Source organism: Fusarium mangiferae (genome assembly GCF_900044065.1).
Source record: "Fusarium mangiferae strain MRC7560 genome assembly, contig: FMAN_scaffold014, whole genome shotgun sequence".
NCBI lineage: Eukaryota > Fungi > Ascomycota > Sordariomycetes > Hypocreales > Nectriaceae > Fusarium > Fusarium mangiferae.
In genome coordinates, this window is record NW_024573934.1 from 357134 (window position 1) to 384059 (window position 26926).

General features: G+C 48.7%; 12 protein-coding genes across 12 annotated transcripts; 6 read left to right on the plus strand and 6 right to left on the minus strand.

Annotated features, from left to right (window-relative positions):
• Positions 1-523: 523 nt before the first annotated feature.
• Positions 524-2072, minus strand: FMAN_15122 (uncharacterized protein; the record flags this gene model as incomplete). The annotated part of the gene is made up of 3 exons (XM_041822538.1): positions 524-700; positions 747-1182; positions 1231-2072. 3 exons carry the CDS (start codon positions 2070-2072, stop codon positions 524-526), a joined length of 1455 nt encoding a protein of 484 aa, XP_041688208.1.
• A 1417-nt stretch (positions 2073-3489) lies between these two features.
• Positions 3490-4648, plus strand: FMAN_15121 (uncharacterized protein; the record flags this gene model as incomplete). The annotated part of the gene is made up of 3 exons (XM_041822539.1): positions 3490-3607; positions 3654-4125; positions 4171-4648. 3 exons carry the CDS (start codon positions 3490-3492, stop codon positions 4646-4648), a joined length of 1068 nt encoding a protein of 355 aa, XP_041688209.1.
• Positions 4649-4998: 350 nt separating this feature from the next.
• FMAN_15120 (uncharacterized protein) lies at positions 4999-6146 on the plus strand (the record flags this gene model as incomplete). Its single annotated transcript, XM_041822540.1, has 2 exons — positions 4999-5375; positions 5420-6146. 2 exons carry the CDS (start codon positions 4999-5001, stop codon positions 6144-6146), a joined length of 1104 nt encoding a protein of 367 aa, XP_041688210.1.
• Positions 6147-6317: 171 nt separating this feature from the next.
• Positions 6318-6851, plus strand: FMAN_15119 (uncharacterized protein; the record flags this gene model as incomplete). Its single annotated transcript, XM_041822541.1, has 1 exon — positions 6318-6851. One exon carries the CDS (start codon positions 6318-6320, stop codon positions 6849-6851), a length of 534 nt encoding a protein of 177 aa, XP_041688211.1.
• A 331-nt stretch (positions 6852-7182) lies between these two features.
• FMAN_15118 (uncharacterized protein) lies at positions 7183-9606 on the plus strand (the record flags this gene model as incomplete). The annotated part of the gene is made up of 1 exon (XM_041822542.1): positions 7183-9606. The coding sequence occupies one exon, from the start codon at positions 7183-7185 to the stop codon at positions 9604-9606; it is 2424 nt and encodes an 807-aa protein (XP_041688212.1).
• A 115-nt stretch (positions 9607-9721) lies between these two features.
• FMAN_15117 (uncharacterized protein) lies at positions 9722-11475 on the minus strand (the record flags this gene model as incomplete). The annotated part of the gene is made up of 2 exons (XM_041822543.1): positions 9722-10635; positions 10692-11475. 2 exons carry the CDS (start codon positions 11473-11475, stop codon positions 9722-9724), a joined length of 1698 nt encoding a protein of 565 aa, XP_041688213.1.
• A 705-nt stretch (positions 11476-12180) lies between these two features.
• FMAN_15116 (uncharacterized protein) lies at positions 12181-13604 on the minus strand (the record flags this gene model as incomplete). The annotated part of the gene is made up of 2 exons (XM_041822544.1): positions 12181-13493; positions 13541-13604. 2 exons carry the CDS (start codon positions 13602-13604, stop codon positions 12181-12183), a joined length of 1377 nt encoding a protein of 458 aa, XP_041688214.1.
• Positions 13605-14671: 1067 nt separating this feature from the next.
• Positions 14672-16141, plus strand: FMAN_15115 (uncharacterized protein; the record flags this gene model as incomplete). The annotated part of the gene is made up of 1 exon (XM_041822546.1): positions 14672-16141. The coding sequence occupies one exon, from the start codon at positions 14672-14674 to the stop codon at positions 16139-16141; it is 1470 nt and encodes a 489-aa protein (XP_041688215.1).
• A 467-nt stretch (positions 16142-16608) lies between these two features.
• On the minus strand, positions 16609-18715 carry FMAN_15114 (uncharacterized protein; the record flags this gene model as incomplete). Its single annotated transcript, XM_041822547.1, has 3 exons — positions 16609-17676; positions 17724-18603; positions 18657-18715. The coding sequence occupies 3 exons, from the start codon at positions 18713-18715 to the stop codon at positions 16609-16611; spliced, it is 2007 nt and encodes a 668-aa protein (XP_041688216.1).
• A 1053-nt stretch (positions 18716-19768) lies between these two features.
• FMAN_15113 (uncharacterized protein) lies at positions 19769-21452 on the minus strand (the record flags this gene model as incomplete). Its single annotated transcript, XM_041822548.1, has 8 exons — positions 19769-20121; positions 20170-20237; positions 20283-20665; positions 20713-20780; positions 20830-20866; positions 20916-21100; positions 21149-21281; positions 21336-21452. 8 exons carry the CDS (start codon positions 21450-21452, stop codon positions 19769-19771), a joined length of 1344 nt encoding a protein of 447 aa, XP_041688217.1.
• Positions 21453-22605: 1153 nt separating this feature from the next.
• FMAN_15112 (uncharacterized protein) lies at positions 22606-24008 on the plus strand (the record flags this gene model as incomplete). Its single annotated transcript, XM_041822549.1, has 3 exons — positions 22606-23407; positions 23457-23631; positions 23678-24008. 3 exons carry the CDS (start codon positions 22606-22608, stop codon positions 24006-24008), a joined length of 1308 nt encoding a protein of 435 aa, XP_041688218.1.
• A 52-nt stretch (positions 24009-24060) lies between these two features.
• On the minus strand, positions 24061-26568 carry FMAN_15111 (uncharacterized protein; the record flags this gene model as incomplete). Its single annotated transcript, XM_041822550.1, has 11 exons — positions 24061-24201; positions 24247-24568; positions 24619-25091; positions 25138-25604; positions 25658-25867; positions 25920-25935; positions 25987-26112; positions 26160-26245; positions 26292-26346; positions 26397-26425; positions 26472-26568. The coding sequence occupies 11 exons, from the start codon at positions 26566-26568 to the stop codon at positions 24061-24063; spliced, it is 2022 nt and encodes a 673-aa protein (XP_041688219.1).
• Between the last annotated feature and the right edge of the window lie 358 nt (positions 26569-26926).

Below are 26926 nucleotides of genomic sequence, written 5' to 3' on the forward strand. Positions count from 1 at the left end.
TTATCGCGGGTTTACGAGATTGGCATCCCTGGAGGCGAGGGGGGCTGTCTAAAGAGGTATCAGAGAGACTAAAATAAAGGCGACAGGAATAAGATGAGCAGGCGTGAGCGTATATTTGACTTAGTTTCTGTCTAGATACTTCTGTCACCTCAATTGTTGTATGCTGGTGAGCGTTGTTGTTGTTGTGATGCCCCGACTGGCTGTCCCTCACCGTGACGCGGGGCTCCTCTCCCGTCCCGTTCATAACGTCCAAGCGCATCCAGCCCACTGTCCCGGTACACAGTGGTCGTCATACCTGGATAGAATGACGGTGAAGCAAGCTGGGTCTGGGCTCCACGGCTTACCAGCTTAACCAGCCAGGCTCGTCGATCTGGGCCCTTGACGCCGCAATGGCTTCGGCATGATCTAAAATCGTCCCGAGTGATCTAATTGGCGTCCGGCAGTATCCGCGCGTGGCGGGGTCTTCAAAGCTCTGGGGCCTCCAATGAATTTGAGTTTCTTGCTGCATCATCCTGAGACACCTTCATCCGGCTGGGTCATCTTGTAATTGAATCGCTGTAGCAGCTCTTTGTGTAACGCGTCGTAGCCAGGGCCAGTATGTGGTATTAATCCATTGGCGCAGTAATTGCAAAGACGCGACGATTTGGTAGATACCGAATATGTTGCCCGTCGAACCGAGTGAGGTCTCTGACCAGATCACCTTGATCAATTAGCACAGCTGCGACAATGACGCGGGGTAAACTTACGGTTCGAGAGTCTTGACGACTTGCTGCGATAAAGGTCCACGTATTTCCCTGCACGATCAACCCAGGCAAGAAGCCCAGATCATCAACCGAAGGCGTCCTCCCTCCATCGTCAACAGGTGCAGAAGCACCAGCGTCAACGAGTCGCTGAAGCAGCGTCAAATGTGCTGTTAAAAACGTCGCGACTTGGAGATTGGCAGTGTCCATGCCTTCGCCGGGACGCTTAGTCTCGATGGGAATGGCAATTGGATTGCTCAACAGTGACAAGTCATCGGTTGGGTTTATTGATAGCGCTGGAAGACGCGCGCGAACGGTGTCGACGGTGCTGGAAATGCTTGTATCGTTCGGATCGTGGTGAGGATCGAGATAGACGCAAAAGTCGATCTTTTTGTCAGGCGCGAAGCGGATGCGGTAGTCGGGGATGATGGATGCAGATGAACTGCCATTGTTAGAAGAGAAACGAGATGAGCTATTACGGTGAACTCACCAAGAAGCCACATTGACATGCCGTTGGAACGCACGCTTTGATCGATCCCGAAGCGCCAAGCACAGCAGAGGGAAGTGAACTTCATGATTCCACGCTACTTCAGACCTACCCATGCGAAGACAATCACCCGCGCATTCAAGAATATACACCACATCCTCGGGACTCGGTGTAATCCCCAATTCGTCGCAACTCGCAGAGCAGCAGAATTCTTTATCCTCGTACAAAGCAGCCATGTCCGGATGTAACGCCCTCGCAGCTGTTTCATCTTGTATATTGTCCAGCCCATTCTCCCCAAGAATTCCTCTTCCACGACTGAATTGTAATAACTTCGTTCGCATAGCTGCCAGGCTTGGGGGAAGACCGGACGGATCAGACATGGCGCGCGTTTCGAGGCCGTGTGAGGATAATGCCATGGCTGCTAATTGCTTTCGAGGCGACGAAGCACCAGATCGACCGCTCGTTGAGGACTTTGATGATGTATCGCTGGGTGGATGGACGCTCCGTAGAGGCCTGGGAGCCTTTTCTTGTTCGCCTTCATCGTCGAATTGCGCATTGTCTGGACTTGGATTTGGGACTGCACCCTTCGTTGTCTTTCGCTTCTTTGTTGGTGCCTTTTCGGCAGCTGCTTTGGAGAATTTAGGAGAGTCTGGAGGTGATTTCGGATGCACAAACTTATTCTCCATAGGTTCGAACATTGGTAAATGATCGGAACTGGTCAAGTTGTAGCTGCGCTTTCGCTTGCGAGTCGATCGTGTCGCTTTTGGTGGTTTCGCTGGGTCGAGCTCGTGAGGGTCTGCAGTATCGTCGACCTGGCGCAGCCACAAGAGGATATCGACAGTCATTTCTGAGGGTTCAGGCTATCGTAGAGGTAAAATGAAGCGCTTAATGTACCGGTATTAACATTTTGGCTGTTCGTGGTGATGCTGTGATGCTTGATTGCGTAGATCAATTGAACGACCTGAAATGGAAAGGTGAAGATTGACTCGACAACAGCCACAAGTGCACAGCCACATCGCATCACTAGCCACGGCTTACCCTGAAGCTGAACACCAAAACCCAGACATGGTATTCAGCGAGAGTCTGACCGTCATATGATCAAGTTGATGGATGGCAAGCATAAAATAACTCATGTAATATCATTAGATAGCAAGAGAGACAGGTCATGTGCATTGAGATATGTTGTGGTTGGAGACTTTATGGCTATGACGGTAAATGACCTCCAATAAAAGCAACCCATGACAGCTTCGTAGACACAAATGGGTAACACTTCATCGGCAACCTTGGCCCTCAGTCTCCATGTCTCACAAGAAACTGCAGCCCAAGGCATACCCCCAATCTCTCAGCATCACTCACAAACGGACGTCGCTTCACATCCGCTGCATCCTAACCGACCCAGCCACCAAGCGCATTTTCGCGGTCCACGTCCCTCCAGCCGGGTCCAATGCCGTGATCATCTACGACGGTCCAGACGCAGCATCCCCCCGTGCTCGCAACCGCTGCAAAAACGCCACATAGAAGCACGATTTTCGCATTAATCTCGCCGCACTGATAGAAGGTCAAGACACGCGCGAGGAACTACTACGATGCACGACTGTGAGTAAACGAAAGGAAAGTTATTGGTTTGTATGCAGCTCGGCAACAGCGTTGGACGATTTGAATGGCGCTCCACGCGTGCGCAGGGACAAGGCTGGGGATGGAAATTGGTCAAAGACGATGAGGAAATCGTGGCTATTTTTAAATCTCATAGGTCTTTGGGACGAGACAAGATTGGTGATTTGACATTTACTGGGAGTGGCATGAGTGGACAATTCGGACGACAGTGGGAAATGATGGTGTTGACGACTTGGGCTTGCGTTTGGTTCAAACATATCTAACTTGGACGACTAATTATGCAAACATTATGCAAATTATACCATCGATCGTGAGAATAGACGCGTAAAGTGATCTGCCAAAGAATCGGGTACCTTACGATGGTTCCACAACGCGTCGATCAGAAAAAACCCCATGACGTCGTGACTTTTCGCACCTAAATCCTGCCACGTAAGCGCCCATACCATCATAACGCCTCTCGTATATCGAAACTATCTTTTTAACAATTATAGAAATCTCTACAAAGTAAAATCCATTGCCGTTAACCCGAACCGTCAATTGAGGCTGAGCTGGTTGTCGCCCCAACAGCCCAGCCCCTAAACCCCAGACCATCTGCTGTAACACGGCATGGAACCCTTGTCTTCCTCACTGCAACATTGAGGCCTCACGATGAAAGTCACGACGGTTGTGAGCTATGCATTTTTAGCAGCGGGGGCTTTAGGGAAGGAGGAGGTAAGAACAGTATGCGGAAATCAGCGGTATGGCGAACTAAATGACTCACTGTCATGTACGTTCAATCTCACCATGGACATGGGTATTGCTGACAACTGCAGATTACCCAAATGCATGGAACAAAAAGAGTCCCAAGAACGGCTTCGTATGCCTCAAAGTCGACAACAGCACGCCTGCATTCTCCGCAACGTGGAACTGGCCCAAGGACATCCAAGACGTACACTCCTTTCCCTACGTGCGCTTCAACAACCCGAGTCTCCCCGTGCGTCTCAGCGACTTGGAGTCTATCCGCTTATCAACAGATTGGATCTACACACCAGGAAGTCCGTCGAAAATACCGGATGATTTTAGTAATGAGGTCTGGGGGAAGAATAAAGCGGCGTTAGAAGGGGACGGCGTGCAGGCGAATGCGGCATGGGATTTCTTCCTTGATGATGATAGGAATAGAACGCTGTATCCGCAGGTTGCGGCGGTGGAGTTCATGGTTTGGCTGGGAAGGGTGGGCGATCCGTGGTGGCTTGGACGGCAGAACGATAGTATCCTGTCGACTGTTACGCTTGGGAAGACGGAGTTGTAAGTACACCACTCGTCCTTCACTGCAAATACTGACCGCTGCAGCTCGCTCTTCTATGGTCGAAACTCAGGAGGTACGCACGTCTTTACAGCCGTTACAAAAGACAACAGCGACGTACTATCCTTCGATGAGGATTTCTACCCTTTATTCCAGTACATCCTCAAACAAGCCCACAAACAAATCGACGCAGATGATCTACCGAAAGATCCTTGGCTAGGCATCATTGAGTTTGGGACAGAGACGTGGATGTCAAGGGGAAACGCCACGTTCACAGCCGCGAATTTTGGGATGAGTTTGAAGGGCAACTTTACGAGTGAGAGGAATTCCACAAAGAAGGGAGATGACGATAAGGATAAGGGTGATAAAGATAAAGGGGTTGAGAAGGGAGGTGATAAAGGTAGTGGGGATAACTCGACGGATTCGAAGGGTGATGAGGAGGATGATGCGGTGAGATTGATGAGTCAATCGGTGTTGGGGTATGTCATTGCAGCGGCGTTGGCTATCAGTGTGGTTCTTTCTTGAGGATATTCATAGCAAGCGTGCATCAGCATCTGTATAGCGCTGTTTTGTATCATTGGCAGGAATTGTTGTCTTCCTTCAAAGGAAGCATCTGTTTACAGGAGGATGAAGTTGCAAATTGGATTCTGGGAACATAAACAAAAAGACACAGCGATCAGCGATATAGGAAAGCCCCACCGAAGCGATTTGGGCTCGAAGATCTAATCTATCAGCGTATATAGTCTCTATGAAGATTGGCTTCGCATCCTTCGGTTGGTGGGCCGACTACAAGGGTCCATCAACCTAACTTCAGACATCGACTCACCTTATTCCCTCAACCCACGATCTTCACTCCATCACATCCCCCAACCACCATGACATTACACACCTCACCTGCCGAAAGCCGTCTCCGACGTGCCATCCACGCCCTTCCCTTCCTCCTAATCACAGCCATCATGTCACGCGCCTTCGCAATGGCAAAGCCAATCGGTCCTATAATCGAAGAAACTGTCAAAACCTCCGTCTTCACAGTGCAAGACATTACCGTGCCTATTATCAAAAATTTCTACGGCGTACCTGTGCTAGATGATGTTTTCGCTGTGGTCACTGTTGCCTTTGCGCATTTGCAGTTCTTTACGGATGAGGAGGCGTATTGGCAGCTTTTAGTGTTCTTGACAGATTTTGCAGGGATGTATGCTGTTGTGATGATTGAGGGGTATAGACCGGGGAATACGTTTCCTGTTATCAAGTAGTAAGTTACATTTCAGAGTTTGAAGTTCTTGCTAACATGATTAGCCCTGTTGTGTTTCTGTTTCTCTCTCAGATGTTTGGCATAGGCTGTCTTGCGCCTATCTTTTTCTTCCTGTTCTATGTCTTTACGCCTACTTACAAACTCACAACACCGAGTCTGTATCGCCCAGGCCTTGCATCTTGTATGGCTATTTTGCCTACGATTGTGCTGGGATATTATATCACCCACTTTCCATCGTTCTTTCACTCTTCTCTTGAGGCGAGGAATTGGTGGAATTGGATTTGGCAGCTGTTTCCTATCTGGGGCTCCATCATCATGCTTGTGCTATCGAAGATCATTCCTCAGCCAAAGGAACAGACAAAAAGGACATTGAAGCAAGAGATTAACGCCATCCGACTCACAATCGGTGTCATCAGTGCTATAAGCACGGCGACGTGGTGGTATACCATTCTCAACATGGACTCCAGCATCTTCGAGGTCTTTATTCCTCAGCATTTCCTCACCACGCCACAAGAGGCAATCCTCGGACTTCGAACTGTCATCCAATTTGATTACAATTGCTGTTACTCAGCTGGCTTTTTGTGGTTGGCATATCACTTCAAGGACCTTGAGAATGTTGGGGTTTGCAGTATTTCATGGATCCGAGCCGGCTGCGCTTCTGTTATGCTGGGTTGTTTGCTTGGACCGGGAACAATGTTTCCTCTCGTTTGGCTTTTGAGAGAGGAGCTATTGGTCGCGACACAAGCCGATGCGAAGAAATCTGAAGAGTAGATGCTTGTTAGTGGTTAGAGGAAATTTGAGAACGCCAAGCATTCACAAGGGCAAGCCTCCAGCCAGTAAGCGGCGAGATTGTTCACCCGACCGAACAACATCTTCAGCCGTCATGCATATCGCGCAGACTCTCATCTCACTTCACACTCATCTCATCATTCACTGCCCAACATGGCACGCCTTCGGTACAACGTCGCAGCAAGTCTCGACGGGTACATCGCATCACCAGATGGTTCAACAACCTGGATCATTGAAGATCCCACCATCGACTTCCCCGCGCTGCACGCCGAATTCGACTCCTTCATCATGGGCCGCAAGACATACGAAGTCATGCAATCCTTCGGCGCTGATAATCCACTATCAAAGCGCTCCAAAGAATCAGTCATAGTAGCCAGTCGCACCATGTCCCAGCACAATTTCCCCGATGTCACAGTCATACGAGAAAACGTGCTTGATTACATCAGACACCTCAAAATGAATGACGGGAAAGATATCTGGCTTATGGGCGGTGGCCATCTAGCAGCCCAGTGCCTAGAAGCCCATCTAGTGGATACCGTCGAAGTCGCGATAATGCCCACGCTCCTCGGCACCGGAATAAACCTCATTTCCTCCCTCCCGCAAAACATAAAACTCGAGCTATTGAACAGCACGAGCCTCGGCAGTGGGATCCTCATGACTCAATACAGAGTCATACAAGACCAGTAATAAATAAGCATAATCTTCCCGTATGCTCCCTCCCGATTGGCATCTCCACAGCAGAATACGCCGTAGCCAATCGACGCGTCGAAACTTATTACCCAAAGTAGGTCACTTTTGGTGGCGAGACCCGCTGTGGCATTGACTCATACCCACGCCGATTGGCTGCGTCGAATATATGCGCCTCAAATGACCGCAGGCGACCTTGGCTTTTTCATGCCAGAGTCGTACATAGGGCTGAGGAATTGGGTATATAAGATTTGATCAGACGGTTCTCTAGTAGTAAAATAAATCACACGGTTTTTCTCGTTACACTTTCTTACCTGCCCGGCTCGCAAAAATGCCGTCAATTCTTCAGGTCTCCAATATCCTCCACTACAGCTGCTCTTCAGTAGCTGTAGTGTTCGTTTCGGTTGTTACTATCCTCAACGCTGCTCGTACCACTGGAAAAACAACTACCCCGCGGAATTATGACCGTATTGCTATTGCGCTTTTGATCTTGGGGTATTTGGCTGAGGGTATAGCGACGTTTGTGCAGGAGAGTCAGCAGAGTAAAGAGCCTGAGACGATACATCTTGTTGTTCTTGGTTCTTTATGGGCGTTTATCTGGAGTCAGCGAGCTGCACCGCGGTTATTGGTCCTCGGAACATCGCTCATCACTTTTGCTTTCGAAATTCCGCTACAGATATCCTCCGCTATCAACAGCCGGAATGATATCTATCATATTGTACAGCTCGCCTCTCAAACCTTTAGACTTTTACCTCTTCTTTTCCTCATGATCTACCATCTCTCCAACAGTGGCAGATCCTACACTCCCAACTCAGAAGAAGAAGAGTCGCAGCCCTTTCTTCAATCAAACGGCCATGCAAATGGCAGAGCATGCCCAAGCTACGGTACGGAGACATCATCGGACACAGAGGTCGATGACGATGAGTACATCTCGGGCAGCGAAACAGAGGAAGACGTAATCGACATTAAACGCCAACGCGCAAAGAAACTTAAGGAGAAGGGTGGTTGGCTAGGCTACCTTTCCGACTTTTCTATCTTCCTCCCCTTCTTGATCCCCAAGAAAGACCGCAAAGTCCAACTCTGCATTTTGGTCTCCCTGTTCTGTATCCTGGCAACTCGAGTCTTTAACATCCTGGTTCCTCGTCAACTAGGCATCGTGGCCGACCAACTCCTCGCCAAGCAGAATCCGTTTCACGCTTTGTTCATCTGGCTTATCATGAGCCTTACTTCTCACGACGTTGTAGTCGGACTCATTGAGTCACTGGCCAAGATCCCGATTAAGCAATATTCATACCGTTCTCTCACGAACGCAGCCTTTAACCACGTTCTGTCACTGCCTATGGAGTTTCACTCCGAGCGTGACTCGGCGGAGGTCATGAAGGCTATCGAACAGGGTGAAGCATTAACTAACGTGCTTGACATGCTCATAATTGAGATTCTCCCCACTGTCATCGACTTGGCTATCGCTTTTGTCTTTCTGTACTGGAAGTTCAACAGCTACGTCGCTCTCGCTATGGCCATTGGCTCAGTCCTCTTCGTTACCTTTGAGGTCAAAGCCACAGGCTGGAATCTCGATAACCGACGAGAATCGACAAAGTCCAAGAGAGAAGAAGTTCGTGTTATGCATCAAGCTGTTCAGGGCTGGCAGACCGTCACTTACTTCAACATGTTCAACTATGAGAAGTATCGCTTCGGATCTGCGGTTAACAAGCAGCTATCTGCTGGTCTGAACTTCGAGAAGACGGATGCGTACATCCAGCTGTTACTCAACGCTCTTATTCCCTGCACTTTCTTCACACTCGCGACTCTTGTTATTTATGACGTTTGGCACGGCGCATCATCGCCTGGTGACTTTGTCTTCTTCATTCAGTACTGGGAGTACTTGGTCTGGCCATTGAAGTTCCTGTCTCATAGTTACAGACAGCTCATGTCAGACCTGGTCGATGCTGAACGTCTGCTTTATCTGCTGCAGACGAAGCCCACTATCACTGATAAGGAGGGTGCTAAGGATTTGGAGAAGGTCGAGGGACGTGTTGCATTCCATGATGTTTGCTTCTCTTATGATCCTCGAAAACCCACTGTCCAGGACCTTTCTCTATCAGTTGAACCTGGACAGACTATTGCTTTGGTTGGTGAGACAGGAGCTGGCAAGTCTTCTATCATGAAGCTGCTGCTTCGATTCTATGATATCGATGAGGGGTCCATTACAATTGACGGTTATGATATTCGGGACATCACCCTCAGCTCACTAAGGAATGCTCTTGGTGTCGTTCCTCAGGATCCTCTTCTCTTCAACGCATCGATACTCGAGAACATGCGCTACGCTCGACCTTCGGCAACAGACGAGGAAATCTACGCGGCATGTCGCTCCGCAGCCATCCACGACAAGATTCTCAGCTTCGTTGATGGATACAACACCGAGGTTGGAGAGCAGGGTGTCAAGCTGTCAGGAGGAGAGATTCAGAGACTAGCAATCGCTCGAGTGTTCCTCAAGAACCCCCCAATCTTGATTCTCGATGAGGCTACAAGTGCAGTTGACACGAATACAGAGTCAAGTATTCAGGGTGCCTTGGATGAGTTGAAGCGTGCAAGGTCGACATTCGTCATTGCTCATCGACTATCTACTATTGTTAGTGCGGACAAGATCTTGGTTATTCACAATGGATTGGTCGTCGAGTCTGGCACACACGCGGACTTGATCTCAATAGATGGAAGATACAAGGAGTTATGGAACAAACAGGTTGGTAACAAGTAGGAGCATACATAGATGAGCATGGCGTTTATTATATTTGGGGTATTATCGCAATCTTAGACTATCTATAAATTCATTTTGTCAATCTTTCATATCTCCTCCGAGCAACGGTGCTTGTTTAGTCGTACACCGAGGCCTTGGACCATTTCGATCTCGCCCTGATTCTCTTGCCATAGATATAAAACACAAATGGAACAGGAATCAACAAGGCTGCAAAGCCACCGGTGATGCTAGACCCAGGGCCAACACCAATATTATGATACAACGGTCCAACCACTAACGGAAAAGCCGCTGCGAAGCAGGACCGAAGAAACGTGTTGGCCGCGACAGCTGAAGCCGCGTACATAGTAAACGTATCGACGAGATAGTTCAGTGCAGCTTGGAAGATGGTAAAGAAGCCTGTTCCTAGCAACACGAGGCCAATGCATGGAACGACCCAGTGAATATCCTTCTGAGCAGTCCATCCGATGAGGAATTGGCCGCCGCTGAAAATCACGGAGCCGACCATCATAGGAGGAAGACGCTTTTCAGGGACGGCGCGGTTGCCAGCGGCGTGGTAGGCTTTGTTGTAGAGGAGCTGGTTGTACACATTCGCTCCGCATCCAAGAATGGCTCCGAGAAGAATGCAGATGAAAGGCAGTGAGGAGACTAGAATGCCCCAGCCTCTGATCTCTCTGAAGATAATGGGAATAGCGCCAAGTTGCATGTACAAAATACCGTAGCAGAAACTGGCGTACAACGCAACGAGGAAGCAAATAGGCGTCATGAGGAGCTGAACAGGTCTGACCAAGAACTTCCGTGCGAGTTCTGAGATGCTGACATCCCATTCTTCGAATTTCGCATGTAGCGCCCAATTGCCTGTTTCATGACGCAGTCTTCTCGCCTTGTAGATAAGAAGTTTCGGTGGGTAGCTCTCATCAACGAAAATAACAGCCAGCGTCAAAAAGATGATCTGAACAATACCAGTCAGGTACTCAGTCCACCTCCAGCCAAGACTCGGGTCCTGCACAACAGCAGCTGAAACGATAGGACCTAAGACAAAACCGTCAGCCAAGACAATTCTCACAAACTATAAAAGCCAGACTTACCGAGAACAGGACCTCCAACAACGGCCATGGCATACCCCGCCATCGCAATTCCCCTCTCTGACGGTAGAAACAAATCGCCTAGAACACCACCTGTGTTTGTGACCGGCGCCGAGGCGAAGAACGCACAGAAGAATCGCGTGATCATCAGCGTCTGAAAGTCTTTTGCGACTGCACTTCCGAAACTGAAGCATATCGCGATGAACATTGGAATAAGCACCGCTTGTCGACGTCCGTAGACTTCACTCAGCGGCGCCCAAAGCAAAGGCCCAATTCCAAAACCAACAAGAAACAGCGTTGTGCCAAGAGTTGCGGTCTGGGTGCCGACGTGGAAGTGCTTGGCTACTTGCGCCGTACCAGATGAATACGACGAAGACGCCCACGTCGCTGACATGGTAACTAACCCGTACAGCATCGTAGTCAAGATCTTCTTCTTGTTAGGCCAGTTCATCGGTCTGTACGGATCATCAGGCCCGTCAAAGTCAACGAGCTGATCTTCTGTGGTTTTGACATGCGCAAGAGGATGCGTAAACACCGGGATAGGCCGTGATCGAATCCTCGACATAACAGATTCTCTCCGCGACACAGTTCGCGTCATGCTGATTCCTGTGTTTGGTGCGCGGATGCTCTGCCATTCTGTGTCACCGAGGGAGTATGTTCGCGAAATGTCGTCATTTTGATGGTTGTGGTGTGAAGACGATATGGATGATTCTTCATCGCTATGTGAAGAAGTATGAGATTCTCGGCGATCGTTGTGATCTGAATGTGCAGTTTCGACTTTCTCCATGATTAATCCACAAGTCAATTGAACTAAACTTGATCAGAAAGAGAGAAGATCACAAGTGGAATGTCGTGTATATTTATCAGAAATGATCGGTGCCAGATTCGGCGACTAGTCTCTAACACCGAGCCATGCTAAAACTCAATTTCTCCTTGCAAAAATTCATCAGTGGGGACGGTCAACGAATGGCCGTTGCAGTTACGTCATTACTATCGAGCTATGTGGCGACTTTACTCGCTGTTCCTGATATGGGTAGCCGTTAGTGGATAAGTTGGCGTAGTGATGATTTCCGGGAATAATCTGTGAATAACCTCATCGGCACGGGAATGCCGATCGCGGCCCGAAGGTAAGCAAAAGTTTCTCAGGGTTGTTGGTGAAGACGCGAAGACGCGATGGTATCTCCGAGCCGAGATGATGATCTCGCGAGATAATTGTAATTGCTTCCTGTTTTGCGGAGAGTATTCGGGGACTTTTGAAGGGGAGGCACACAACCTAGGACTTCTATTCGAAATGTTGAACGGGTTGGATAGATTTGGTATATCTTATCCAGCCTTAAGACTAGCCCATCTTGGCATTCTCATTTAAATAAAGAAGAACTATTTATCCCTAAGGCTACGCTAGGATCTTCAATGCCGAGACTTGTCGGCTCCTCGTGCAGGCTTCCATTCAGATGGTGCTTTCTCTTGCTTGGTTTACCGCGATGTTCCTTCGCTAGGTCGAACTTGTGATTGCCGAGATATTCAGCTCCTTCTTTATCAACTGCGTGGGCAGATCTACCGATGTTGAATACTTGTAATATTCCAAGCTCTGGCTCATTGCTGGAATCACCATGTCAGCCTCCAATGCTGTGAGGATGCATCGCTTCATTGAAGGGAGAAGGCTGTTTAGTTGGGTTTCGAGTTCACTGTCGGACAAGAGATTGTTCTTGCTGGACGATTCGCTGTGGATCTTGTGAAGAAGATCCATGATACCTCCTGCTTGAATGATCGACCCGGCGCTCCAGACATGTAGGAGGTCTTGGTAGTCGATGTGCCACTCGCGTTGCTGATCCATTTCACGAATGATCTGTAGACCCTGCGTGAAGCACAGCAATAAACAGAAGCACGTCGCCTTTCGAAGATCTTCAATAAAGCCATCCCTCGAAGAGACTTTAATCGCTGAAGGCTGCCAACGTCCTGAAGCCTCAGCATCAGCAGCGCGCTGGCTCAGTTCAGCTGACGTACATCTGAACAAATGCGCACTGACGATGTTCGCAGCAGGGACGTGGAGTCTCACCGCCTCTTCGCAAGACCACGTCCCCGTGCCTTCAGTATTATCAACATCCTGCACAACCTTATCCTGAACCCTCCCCAGAACATATCGCCCTTTCTCATCTTTTGTCCTATTGATATCAACAGCGCTGTAGATCAGAAACGTGTTATAAAGTTCAGGTGTCTGGTTCCACTTCTCAAAAACACCAGCTGCTTCTTCATAGCTGAGCTGAAGACCTTTGGTGAGGATGTACCAAACTTCGGAAATAACTGACTTCATGCCTTGTTCGATTCCATTGTGGATCATCTTGACATAATGCCCTGAACCGCCTGGGCCGATGGGGCTGGTACATGGTTTCCCGTCGCGGCCTTTCGCTGCGACTCTTCTGAGAAGCGGCATGATGATTTCGAGGGCTTGGGGATCGCCGCCTGGTGACAGCGACGGGCCAGCTCGTGCGCTCTGATATCCGCCCGAGACACCGCATCCGACATAAAAAATGCCATATTTTGCAAGATCCGCTTGTCGTCGTTCCGTGTTGCCATAGAATTCGTTTGAGCAGTCGAGAATGATATCTCCCTTCGTCATGTACGGTCGCAGAGCCTTGACACATTCGTCGCCGGGATTTCCGTGGGGTATACTAAAGATGATGATTCGAGGATGGTTCTCGGAGTAGATTTCTTCACAGAGTTGTTGATAGCTGTGTTGGCGAAAGACTCGGGTTTCTTCGTTGACGTCCTTGACCATCTTTTCTGCTGCTTTCATGTTATATTCACCTGAGATTGGTCAGTGAATGTCAGCTACGGGGAGATATGTCGCGTACTGATATCAAAATAGTAGACTTTGCAGCCTTTCTCGGCAAAGAGGAGGGACATCATGGAGCCCATACTGCCCATTCCTACCATACCTATCTGCTCATTACAGCGATCAGTAAAAAGTTAATAGTGCACTGCATCTTTAACCCACCTTTGCTATCTGTCTTTCTGACATTATGAACTGTTGTGGCAAATTATACGCTCGTCGTAATAGATACAAAGCTGGTTGAAGGCCAAGGAATGGTTTACCATCACGATGTAAGTAAGAGAGCTTCTGAGATAAGGCTCCAAATATCAGGATATAATTTCTTTAGCTTATTTAATAGTAGTATGTCGTCACCGGGATTTATCTCTGTGAAGACACTTGGCGATAAATAAAGGTGGTGTCAACTTGACGTCAGAGTGAAGACTGAATGTCATCGGATCGCTGTGCCAATACCCCTGACACATTTTATGGGGTTTCCGCCACGGGACTCAGGGAGCAAGAAAATGTTAAACCTTGAATTAGGGTGTCAAAATAAATTTCGCAAAAGGTATCTTAAACGTATGCTAAGTCACCTAAGTCTTTTTGTCACTTAGGATCAGGATCCTGAATTTTGCTTCGTCCGTTAGACTAATGAAGGTCTATTATAATTGCTATTTCACCTATCGCGAGGCCCGCCTTTATGGAGAACAGACTCGCTTACCAGACACCGTGCAAGCTTTTAGGTAGACGCTTATATCGTGGGAAAATGAAACTCATTTTGAGTGTCCATTTTAACAGACCGAAGTTAAATCTTATGATCAGGAAGTAATTATGTCTTTGTAATATGTCTTTCTTCCTGATATCCTCGAAATTAAGCACCTGATTGCGCCGTAAGGTTAAACTTTGGGCTGGAGACAAATGTGACCACGACACAATAAACCTACACAAAGTAGTGAGTGACTAGGTTCTGTCTGCTGGAATAAGCTCTCAGCCACAAGTCTCAACTGCAAATAACACATCTAGCTTACAACAAAGTAGTGAGTAACTCTTTTCAAAACCCTGTCACCCTGACAGACTCCTCAACTATAAATATCCGCCCTCGCTCCATCTGTTTCGTTTAGCGTTTCCTCCTTTTACATCCTCAACGCTACCCCAGCATGGTTCAACTTGCACTATGGATCCATTCTCAAACCTCCCGTCGCTTGTTCAGACTGAGATATTTGTCTATCTCCAATCTCATACAAGTATCAGGCAGATAATTCAAGCATCACCCTCTATGCTATGGCATTTCATCTTCTACAAGGATAGTATCATTCGTCGCATCCTCAACGACATTGTTCCCATCAGCACTTCCGCCAATATCGTGCGAGATGCTCTAAGAATTATCGACATTTCAGACAAAGCTTCGGCCAAAAGATACGAAGAATCAGATATATGGAAAACCATGGAGCTGCCAGAGAACTTTACCACCGAGCAGGTTCAAACACTCTGGCGCTTTTTTATACGAATGTTTGCCTTCATTGAGGATTACGCCTCCAAAGCAACAAGTGTCTATCCCCCAAGAGCATACCTTGGTGTTCCAGACATAATAGGCGGCAGTGGAAGCTACTTCAAAGAGCGGAGACTAGAAACCAACGTCATCGACTTCACGAGCCTGACATGTGCTGAGCAACATAGGTTCTTATCTGCCTTTGTAAGATATGAGCTGCTTTGCAAGATCTTTTATCCTCGGATTATGAGTTACGAAGAGCAACTGGTTGTTACAAGAAAGCTAGGTGCAATGTGTCAAAAGTCTAAGTGGAAGATACTACTGTCTGTTCATGAATACTATAAAGCTGTCTACGGAGCTTTGTTCGCGCATGGTGCGAATTCCTGGTTGCCAGATATACCTCAACAATACAAGACGGATCAGTCGCCTCCGGCTATGACCTCTGAGTACGGATTGCTTTTCCCTGACGATACCTGCTTCGATGCTAGAGCATATGAGACAGACATGGATAAAGCGGGCCGAGGTCTGGCCAAGGTGCTGCCCTGTTTTGGTCTGGACTGCTTGACACAAATACTGGCATGTCTAAGAAAGGAGACATGGCACGACTCCATGATTAGAAAATGGCTACGAACGTTACCTATCTCGCACTTCCATGCGTGGACCAGCCTACTCCCCGGTGGCTTCCCCGATAGCCTCCCCGATATGGACTTTCGCAGGTACGATCGGCCGCGGACAGACCGGCAAGGCCAAGGCGGCCCGGTCATAACATTCAGGCCTGGGGATTGGCGACACGATGTGCTGAAATGCATCCAACTTGTCACTTACCGGCAACGCGCTTGGGGGTTGTTTGATGATGATAGGCTGTATCCGAGGCATACCAACCACTTCCCAACCTTTAGTGAGCTTCATCGAATGGAATCAGAATATGTTAGGGCCAAATTCTTTTACAAGCAACCGCGCCCTTTAAGGAGGTCCCAGCAATGGCAAGATATTTGGACCTTGGGTCTCCAGCCTATAAGACGCTATGGCAACGCAACTGGTCCTGAGGTTGACACTATTGCCGGGCATCTGGGGCCTTGCGAAAGGTTTTTTAGTGCTCCTAGTGAGAAGCTACCTAACGATCTAGTGGAAGGCGAATCGGAAATTTTATATTAAGAAGGGGTGAAAAGATACTAGAATATAGAGAGAAAAGGCAATCTCTTTAGAATTTACTTTAATTTATAAAAGCCCTGGATGATATTTGTAAGAGCATATAGCCCCCTAACGTTAGAGTGACATGTTCCATAGCTCGGATGGCTATGGACAGCATAATAAAATAACGACAAGGCAGTAGGTAATCCAAAGAACTTTATATACCCACTACGACTACGGCTTAGCTGCGGTCTATAAGGTTAACCTTTAGGCTAAAAACACAGCTGATGAATGAGAACATGATTCCCCTCCCAATATAAGCTTTCACCCATAAGCTTTCATGATGACCACAATAAATCCTAATTTTATATACATATTATTTAAGAACTAAATACTTGATTGAACTAAACGCTATGCTAGTACAATTGTGCCTCTACTATATGGGTATAACGCTCTCGCTAAGCGTAGGTTAGTTAGCTTCACAATGTGACCTAAGAACTCTTCGCTGCCTTGATGATAACATCGCTAGCCTTCTCAGCAACGATGTACAAAGGAAGTGCAATATAGAAACCAGGAATCTTGGGGAAAACACTAGCATCAACAACGCGCAGACCCTCGGTACCCCGAACCTTGAACTCTGAGTCCAACACAGCCATGGGATCGTCATCAGCACCGATAGCAGCAGTGCATGAAGCATGGTGACCCCATGCCTCATCCTTGAGGAACTGCTTCGCCTTCTTCTCATTGTTCGTCTGGCTTCCGGGCCAAACTTCAGGGAACTCGCCGTCAAGAGGGATCAAGTCGTCGAATGCCTTGCGGGCGAACTCGAAGCCTTCGTAGGTGGCTTGGAGATCCTTGTCGCCTTCTCCGTTGGCGTTGACGCCGGTATCGAAGTAGTTGAAGTTGATGATGGGCATGTCGCGAGGGTCGGTTGACTTGAGAGTGACAGTGCCAGCGTTGTTGCGGCTGTGAGCCTTGAGAATGATCCAAGCCCAGTGCTCGGCGTCGGCGAGTGAGTCGGCGGCATAGCCAGGGAAGTAGCCCTTGAACTTGGCTGGGGCACCAGAGATGAGAAGATCGGGCTCATCTTCGGCGACAGAGGACTTGAGGATGATAGCGATTGCAATGCCGTTGGTGCCATAGACACCCTTCGTGATAGGACCAAGACCCTTCTTGTACTGCTCCAAGCAAGGGTCCGGTAGAGTCTCAAGGAAAGTACACTTCGACGTGATGACAAAGTCACTATCAGTCTTACCAATGACAGTGTTCTCATACCGATCCTGCATGTTGGTTCCAACACCAGGAAGATCTACCAGGACAGGAATCTTGAAAGAGTCAAGCTCCTTCTTGGGGCCGATGCCACTGAGCTTCAGGAGTTGTGGAGTGTTGAAGGAGCCAGCAGAGATGATGACTTCGCGCTTGGCCTTGACGCTGCCGGTACCAGTGGGCTTGGCCGAGACGGAGCGAGGGTCGGCGCGGTAGAGGCTTGCGCCTTGCATGTAGTTGACACCAACGGCACGAGGCTTGGAGCCGCTCTTGTCGAAGTTGATCTTGGTGACCTACACATATGTGAGTAGTGAGGCGATGTAGTAATCGGGCGACTTACAAGAGTGTTGAGCTTGATGTCAAGATGATACTTGCGAGATCCATCCTTGTTGACGGCCTTGGCAGTGTTGAGGATAAAGTCTCGGGGACCACCACGAACATTGTCAGTCATCGACAGTGGAACCTGGTAGAGACCGGTCTTGCTAGTTTGGCCGGGTGCATTGAGATCACGAAGCAAGACCTGGCCAAGACCTGCGACAGTGTTCAAGACGAAGCCGAGAAGACCCTTACCCATTGCCGAAGCAGCGGATATGATCAGAGACAGAAGCTTCTGATCCTCAACTACTAAGGACAGTGAGGTCAAAGAGGTGCCCAACCAGCCACTGAAGCCGTGGCCGATGATACTGCTGGGGAGATACATGTTCTTCTCTATCTTCTCGAAGTAAGAGCGCATGTTATCAGGGTTCCAAGAGTCATCACCTGTAAGACTGGCGATGTAAGACCAGTCACTGTCATGAGCAGCGATAGTGATGAGGGCATTGTGACGAGTACATCCACCGAGAGTACCAGCACGAGGATAAAGAACACCCAAAGGCTTTGCATCCTTAGGTGGGGTAAGTCCAGTATAGTAGCTACCATCGGTCTTTTGGTAGACCATCTTGGAGTCCTTCTTCTGTTGCGTGGCGTCAGGGTAGTGATTGACGAAGTAGTTCCATCGTGTGTCCTCGAACTCAGTCGACATGAGATGCAAGGCGGGAACCTTCTCAACCCAATCATCGCCAGAGTCGCCGCCAGCGTCGATGAGAAGGACTTTGAAGCCAGCGACAGCGAGGTTGGCAGCGACAGGGCCACCACCTGCTCCAGAGCCGACGACTACATAGTCGTATTCAACGGCGGTATCGCGTTTGCCGATGAAAGGATTATGCGACTTGGGCGAAGAACTGCCAATGCCATTGTGAGTATGATGCAGTAATCGAGAGACTGGGGGACCTACAAAGCAGAGGCTGAATCAGCCAGAACAGAAATGCAAGTAATAACGAATGACAAACGCATATTGGCTACTCAGCGCCAAGCACTTAGAAAACCCAAAAGTGTGAATAGAATGAATGGACGGCTTTCTAGAGCATGAAGCCAGAATTCCAAATGCCGTGCCGTGCCAGGCAGATAATAAAGAGGAGAAATTAAGACCCTGCCTCCCAAAATACTACCAAACCCCGCCTGTAAAAACGATCGCCAGGAGGTATTCCAGGAACAGAAGCACGCATTCGGCCTCTCACACCCGGATGGAAACGTCGGTATGAAAGCGGAACGTGGGAGTCTGATCGATTCCGCTTATCAAGGACGGGCGAAGGATTCAGTGCGCATCGATAGAGCAGATTGACGGAATCCTTCTGATGCCCGAGAAAAAAGAAACGAAAGACACACGAAGTAACTTGAGGCGGAGACCTTTGGGTTCGTGGCCCCTGGACTAATGAGTTAACAAGGCGCAAGGTCGTACTCGCGCGTTACAGTCGTAATCGCGGTGGAGTTGGGCAGAAGGGGGAAAAGGGAACTTGAAATGCCGTCGTATCTGGTTAGTGACAGGGCAACGTGGTCAGTGTAGCATTGGCCAGGATGCGGAGATTCCACCTGTCATCTTGACAACTTGACAAGTGAAACAATGACTTGAAATGGGTGATGCAGTGAAATGAGAGGATGCCAAAAATAACAGACTTCAGGTACGGATAACACAATTCCATAGACTTTGGGGATCTGCCCGAGCCGCGAATGGCGATATTCGCAGTCTAGAACATTTAATATCGCCATCTCATTACAGCAGGGCTGACCGTTGAGCTAGACTACGGGGATCAGGCATGCTTGTCCCGTCTGTGCGACGGTGTCAGTTGGTGAAACATTTCCCCGGACGATCGTAGCTACAAACGGGCAAGCCTCAACAATAACCTCAGCACCAAGAACCCTTTTGGTTTAGATTTAGTCACTAGTGCATAACATAATCAACGACAAAGAAATCTCAATTCTTGTACGGAGTAAACAGCAATGAGTGAGTCAGGGAGACACTAACTAAACTTTTCCAGGTCCCAACAAATGACACGATGATCGACATCATCATACAGGCTCAGACGGAACAGCCGGCCTCCTCTCCGTCCACGCAGTCTCCTCGTGCCCCTGCTCCCTCCCCATCTGCGTAAGTTCAATTACTGAAGAATCATCGTGGTGGCGCGAGTACCTGGTCGAGATCTCCGTCTCGATGGTGATCTGCGGTGTGTTGCCGCCCTTCCTGTCACCGGTTGGCTGCTTCGACTCCGAGATGTTGGCGTAGCTGTTCTTGCTGCGGTTCGTCGAGGCGAAGACCTTGGGGAAGACGATGCCGAAGAGCGCGCGGATGGCGGGCATGCAGGCGCAGATTATGCCCACAGGCACTTCTATTGTGCTCCAGTATCCAATCTCGACGTAGTCCTCTGCATGATGTTAGACCGGAAAGTGGGAGGGGGGTTGGGGAGATTTACGGGTTACGTTGCTGGTTGTTGCGTAGCTTGCTAGAGATTGAAGGCGGACTGCACTGACAATCGTGACGCTGATCTTGTTAGCGAGAGAAATGGTGTTGAGGAGGAAATCTTACAAGATACCGACGCTGAACATGAGCATGAGCTGTATCTTCTTCTTCAGCGACATCGACAGCCCATAAAGCTCCTTCAGCGGTATGACCATCGTTCCAACATCGAGAATAATGTTCAAGATCGCCGCAAACCAACCCTGTAGATTGATGTTGTTGCACTTGGCCTTGAACTCCTTATCCCATGCTCTCCAAGCGCCCTCAATTGGTCTGCACTGGAAGATGGAAATGAGCTCAAACGTGATAAAATATGCAACGTTCAGACCGATGAAAATCCAGCATGCCATTCGAATTCTTTTGCCGGGAAAGACTTTGAGATAGAAGAGAAGAATGGAGATCTTTGTGACGGGCAACGCTCCGAGATACAGAAGTTCGTCCCAATAGAATAGCTGGTATGTGTCAGTAACGTGAATGTGTGGGAGGGAGATGGACTCACGTAAAGAAAATCGGTGATATCATCGGGATGAACGTTCCATATATCTTTACCAAGTCCCACGCGCGATACTGTCATTTGTTAATGACGAACTGAGAGAATTGACAAGTTTGGACTTACTCTGCACGGACAAAGCATTGAGCGGTATCATGAGAGCCTATACAATCGTGAGCGCTGGAGTAGAAGAGGCAAGCGGTGATACATACCACGGCAAAAAGCATGACCCAATCGTCGGATCCCCATGTTTGCTTCACAACAAACACTCTGGCCATGACACGCAGACCAAAGCCTACGAGGCCGAGAATTAGGAAGACGATACCGATAACCCACACCAGCGTCGTGCGATCGCGAGATGGCGCTTTACAAGTATGCTTGGAGTAACTCTGAACCACTAACCACTCAATCAGTAGCCGCCTGGGACAGCTGAGGCACAACTTACACAGGCTCTCCCGCACCGTACAATTCGCGGCGACGCAAACCGAGATCTTCTCATTAAGCTCAACATTTGTACAGATGCAGGTAGTGTTGAGACCACAAGGCGACTTGATGGCTTCCTCCTCAATACAGAGTGCCTACGCACGAGTTAGCCGACTGCATCTCGATGGTGATAGAAAAGCTTCACCTACACCACAAGTTGGAGGCTCTTCGGGCGCCGCGGCGGCCGATACACCAAGCTGAAATAAAGCCAGCACTAATGCCAGCGTACCAAGGACCTTCATTGCCGACCGGATCAAAAAGACCATAAACGGTTTGGGCCTCGGAGCGAAGAATGACAGAAGAAGAGAACAAAAACAGGTCGGAGACGCCGGGTGGATTGGTCCCTTTCAAATCAGCTCAAAACATCGACGTGCAGCAGAGGAAACAACAGCATGTTAAAAAACATGATTAGGAATGTTTCGGTACAGGATATCCTGGTATGGGGAGATCAGCACCGAGCCAAAGAGCTGGTTCTGCTATCAATGTCTGCCTGGATTATGGTATGTTGCTCTAACCGATGATACTCTACTCCATGACGAGCTCGCAAGCTAGTCGGCAATCTCAACATTTGACCCGGTGAATAGCCCAAGTCCGCTGGGACAAACTCACTAGCGAGAGAAAACTTGCTCTGGAATGTTACACTGTCAGCACGACTTTTTTGCTTTTTCTTTGCGCAGGGGATGCTGGGTGATCAACAGAGCGATAATTTGGTGGGGGGTAGGGTATCCTTGCGTTGTCTAGATGGTTGACCCCTGGTGAAGTGGCAGTGAGTGCGAGCAGGTTCCACTGGTTCCTTTCCGCCGGGAAAATGCCAAGTTCGCTTGCGTGATTTCCAGAGATTTGGGTCATTCTGTCAAAATTGACCTGCATACTGTACATATCACGATATCCATCCCATAGTCTGCGCTGACTCGTGCTATACTCTGCACAGACTTAATCGCTCGAGCAACTTGCATTATCCATCTGAGACACAAATGTCATGCGTTATTTTAGCTTCCAGACCAAAGTCGGCACTTCACAAAAACTTATCCCCATTCATAAAGCAGCGTCACATCGGGGAACTCAAACTAGAAAACGTGAAACGCCCAACGCCCTTTAGGCAAAGTCTTTCTCCAACGGGTATTGCTTCCCCAATTCGACCTAAGTGATGTGTTCCAAGCAATTACCGAATCTGGCTGGCTTTTCCACCTACCGGCATGCTTGTCCCGGTTCCGTGGTTTGCGGCTGCGGCCTGTCAGGAGAGGGGGTAGGCAGATCTTAATATCGACCGGGACGGAATATGATTGCGCAATGAGGGTAGATAGGGAAGAGGCTAGCTAGCCAAACACATCGTATGTTTTTCTAATCCTCTCGGCATTTCTTTTTACTTTCTTCACACTCGTTTTTTTGTTACGCTCATTTACTAGCTAGCTACTCGTCATGCAGTGGCATTACTTTCTTTCACTTTTGCTCTGCGTTGGTGTGTATGGCTTCCCATCATACCTCGAAGGTCCTGTCGGAAAGGTCGTTTCTGCAAGACTCTCGGGGAAGGTGAACGATGCGGTTCGAAGTCATGATAAGAGGCTTTCGCTTGGTCTCGCGAGCAAGCCTATCAAGGTGACTGGCGAGCACGAATTTATCCCGCCGAACTTTGAGAAGGGTGACCAACGAGGGCCCTGTCCTGGTCTCAATGCGCTGGCGAACCATGGATATATCAGCCGTAAGGGCGTTACAAGCCTCGTCGAGGTAGCCGGTGCTATCAATCAGGTGTATGGAATGGGTGTAGACCTGGCTACAATCTTGGCGACAATGGGTACAGTCTTTGTCGGAAACCCTCTTTCTCTCAACCCGGGCTTCTCCATCGGCAACACCGCCAGTGGTTCGCAGAATATTTTGGGTAACCTCTTCGGGCTGCTGGGAACACCACGGGGTCTGAATGGTTCGCACAACATCATCGAAGGTGATTCGTCCAACACGAGAGATGACCTTTACGTCACCGGAGATGCATCTACCATGGACATGAAGCTGTTTCAGTCGCTCTACGACATGGCTTCTGAAGAGGGTACTTATGACTTTGACGCTTTTGCAAAACGAGCCAAGCTTCGATTCCACGAGACGGTTGCTACCAATCCCAACTTTTACTATGGGCCTTTTACGGGGATGATTGCGCGAAATGCGGGATACTTCTTTGCTTGTCGGTTGCTTTCAAACCATACTGTTGGAAGCACTGAGGACATCATGGGTAAGTAAAGCATTTCGGAACTTGCAGTCAATTTGCTGATGACAGATAGACCTTGGAACACTCAAGAGTTTCTTTGCTGTGCAAGAGAAAGATGGAAAGCTTGTGTATAAGCGTGGCTGGGAGAGAATCCCTGAGAACTGGTACCGTAGATCAGTTGACTATGGTCTTATCAGTCTCAACTTGGACGTTCTGAATCTGATCACCAAGTACCCTGAGCTCGGAAGGTTAGTTAACCCTTACAAGCAAAAAGGTATAAGCTAACGAATGCAGCATCGGAGGAAACATGGGAGAAGTCAACAGCTACGCTGGAGTGGACGTAAGCAACGTCACGGGCGGAGTTCTCAATCTCACCAAGCTTCTCGAGGGTAACAACCTGCTCTGCTTTGTCTTTGAGATCGTCAAGACCGTTGCACCAAACTCTCTCTCGACTTTGTTCTCTATCATCGCGACTCCACTTGAACTCATCACTGACGCTCTTGGCTCCGCCCTCCTGAACCTCGCTTGCCCCGCCTTCAAGGACTTGACTGTTGGTGGACAGAGCTTTGAGGATGGAATCAAGGATAAGTTCCCCGGTGCTAGCCTGGGTTCGTCTGTTATCTAATCTCTAATCATTTGATCCCTCGATAATCCAGCTCTACCTTCGCATATTACTCTTACATAATACTATTAAAAAGGTTCATCACATCTATACCATACAATGGATCATTTCCACCGTCCCAGAGACTTTCTATCGGTGCATAGATAGGATCCATCAGTGACGTAGAGTTCAGTACTGTCGCTTGAGCCATGTCAAACTGCAATCGTTAGATCAGGAGGAAGGTGCTGAGATATTGACTTACCTCCTGTTCGAGACTCTGATTCACTCCAGAAGTACAAGTTTCGTCCCCTGAGATATCATGGTTTGCAGAGGGCATCATGATTTGAGCCCCCTTCAGTGAATTCTGGTTGTCACACTGATTGATGTATTCGCGTGCGATATATGTAAATTCACTGATAAGCGAGCCAGGCAACGTTCCTCCGCTCGCGAACTCAATACGACTGAAATGTCCCCCGGCTATGTTGAGTAGAGCGAGGTTACTTCTCGTGTCTGGAGACTTGGGATTGCTGATAACGTGGTCAAAAAGAACAAAGAGGGCGCAGAGTGGAACGGCTGCGATAATCCTGCAGATTGTTTAGTATACAGTGTGGCTCAGGTCATTAGTGTAACTGACCACATTGGTGTTGAGGGCTCGACGTCAACATATGTAATAATCTCGAGTACCGAACGAGAAACCTCTATGAGCTGTTCACTATGACTTGTCGTTCCCACTCCACTGCCCTGAGAGCTGTCGATCTGTAGCCTGCTCCTCAGCAAGATGAGTTTGAGGCTGCAGTAGAGATAGTTGATCCAGATCCTAACTATACCGTGTACCGGTCTTCGAAGGAAATTGAACTGTGCCGGATATCCTGGGCGAAATTCCTCAGCGATAGAAGCTCTCCACTGTTCAAGGTCTTCGAGGAGTTGATCAATCGTCATCAAGAAGTATTGTGATCCCCTATGGCAAACACCAGGACAAAACAGAGTATTCATCGCTCGTGACAAAAGACGGCTCTGTTGAGCGAGTATGTGTGTCCAGTTCAGGGTTCCTAAGTGGGATTCAGGTATGTAAGGCGTAGGCGCGATGATATTAGCGTCGATTATAGCCTGTAAAAGTGAGCCAGAGGACCAGAAGCATCATGGGATAACCTACCGAAGGGCGGCCAAAGTGGAAGCTCATGATCTTCTCTATCACGTAAACGACCCAAAATACCCTATAGAACGACTTTGCACTGGGGCCTTTGCCAAGAGACGGTGCTAGATCTTGAGCCATACGAGCCATCTCCGTCATGATCCTATGCTCGATGGATATACAAGGTACACCGAGACAATAAACCGCAATTGTTGTTATCGCTTGAAGAGCGACCAGTGAGCTTTTGGCCTTTGGGAGATCGGGCACCTTAGCTAATGAGATGGAGAGTAATTCCCATGCCTTTCCCTTTCCAGGTTCAAAGCTACCACCACCGTCGTGTAGACTACCGACAGCGAGGACGGAGTGATAAAGAGCAGAGAAGGCAGTATCGTTAGTGAGGATTGTGCTGAGATTAGGGTCTGCGACGTTGGAGTCGAATGTGTCGCGATCTAGGTGAGGAAAGAGAGGATGGACCTGTTCATAGTATACTACGGTGAATTAGCTCAACTTGGTTCTCCCTGCTTCAATGTAGATGACCGACTAGCGATGTATTTTGCAGCGGATAAATAATTCATCGATGGAATGGCTAGCTCAGGAAGATGCTCAGGCGAGGTACTGGTCGTTATCTTAGCCCTGCTGTTGATGACTGAGGACATTCGCCGTATAAGGTCATTGACCTTGTTATTCTGAAGCTTGGCCGAGAGTGTCTCGAGTCTACTGTCTGAGAAGAACGTAACACTATGGGTGCCGCCTGCGAAGAATGAGCCAATGCTACAGGCAATCCGGAGGGATCGAGGACGTACTCAACAGGCCGATTCCCTGTTGCCACGTTAGTCTTGAGCATTGATTCCATAAATATAACATGCTCACCTTTAGAGAAAATCGTTCATCAGCATTTGGAACATCTGTTGATGATGACCCAAACAAGATCCGGTCTATGAAGAGGTCATTGTGTAGAGGATGAAAGGCGGCGTCTCGCTTCAGATCTGCGTCATGCTAGATGGGTCAGCTCATGAGGAACGAAAGAATCCGCTGAGATATACCACAAGATTCTGCCCAGCAGGGCTACCGTCATTGAGTTTAATGTTGGGCGACGGTTCGCTGGTATTCAGTAATAGATTTCGATTAACTACAGGTGTTAGACATGAGAAAAACTTAGGATAGAATAGACGGACCGTTCTTCCGAAGTGGTATTTTGCGCGTCCCGAATCGACAAGTCGCGCCTCGGATCTATGCACGTCAATCTCAGTACCACTTTGCAGCTGCTGATATCCACTCACGGTACAACTCTGGCACGGCGGAGGGTAACCTGCACAATCAGCCTCAAACCCTACAAGCCCAGGCCACTGACTAACCGGAGCAGCGGATCTTTCTAGCCTTGCAAGAATCACAAGCTTTGGACGTTAGGGTACTCCGGAGTCGACGTTCGGAAAGAGGTGGAGTGGGCGGCATTTTGGAAGACTCCGATAGCGATGCAGAAAAAGTAAGAAGTAATAACGGAGAAGAGAGACGGCGTTGAAGAAGTTTAAGGGACAAGATGAGGTTGATGTTTCGGCGCCGACATTCCGTGTTGGGTTTAGGGAGAGAAAGAAATGGGGTAGACGATGCCTAGTCAGGGTTAGTGCCGGGATCTCAACGGCGTTGCATGTGAAGACTTGATGGATATCAGGGTTAGAGATATCTTGAACGGCGTTGGGATATCGCTACCCATATAACGCATTGACTATGGCATGGAGTACATGGAATAATATTTCGGAAATTACAAGAATGTGGGCTCATGATGACGACGTATACAGCCAGTTTCATAGAC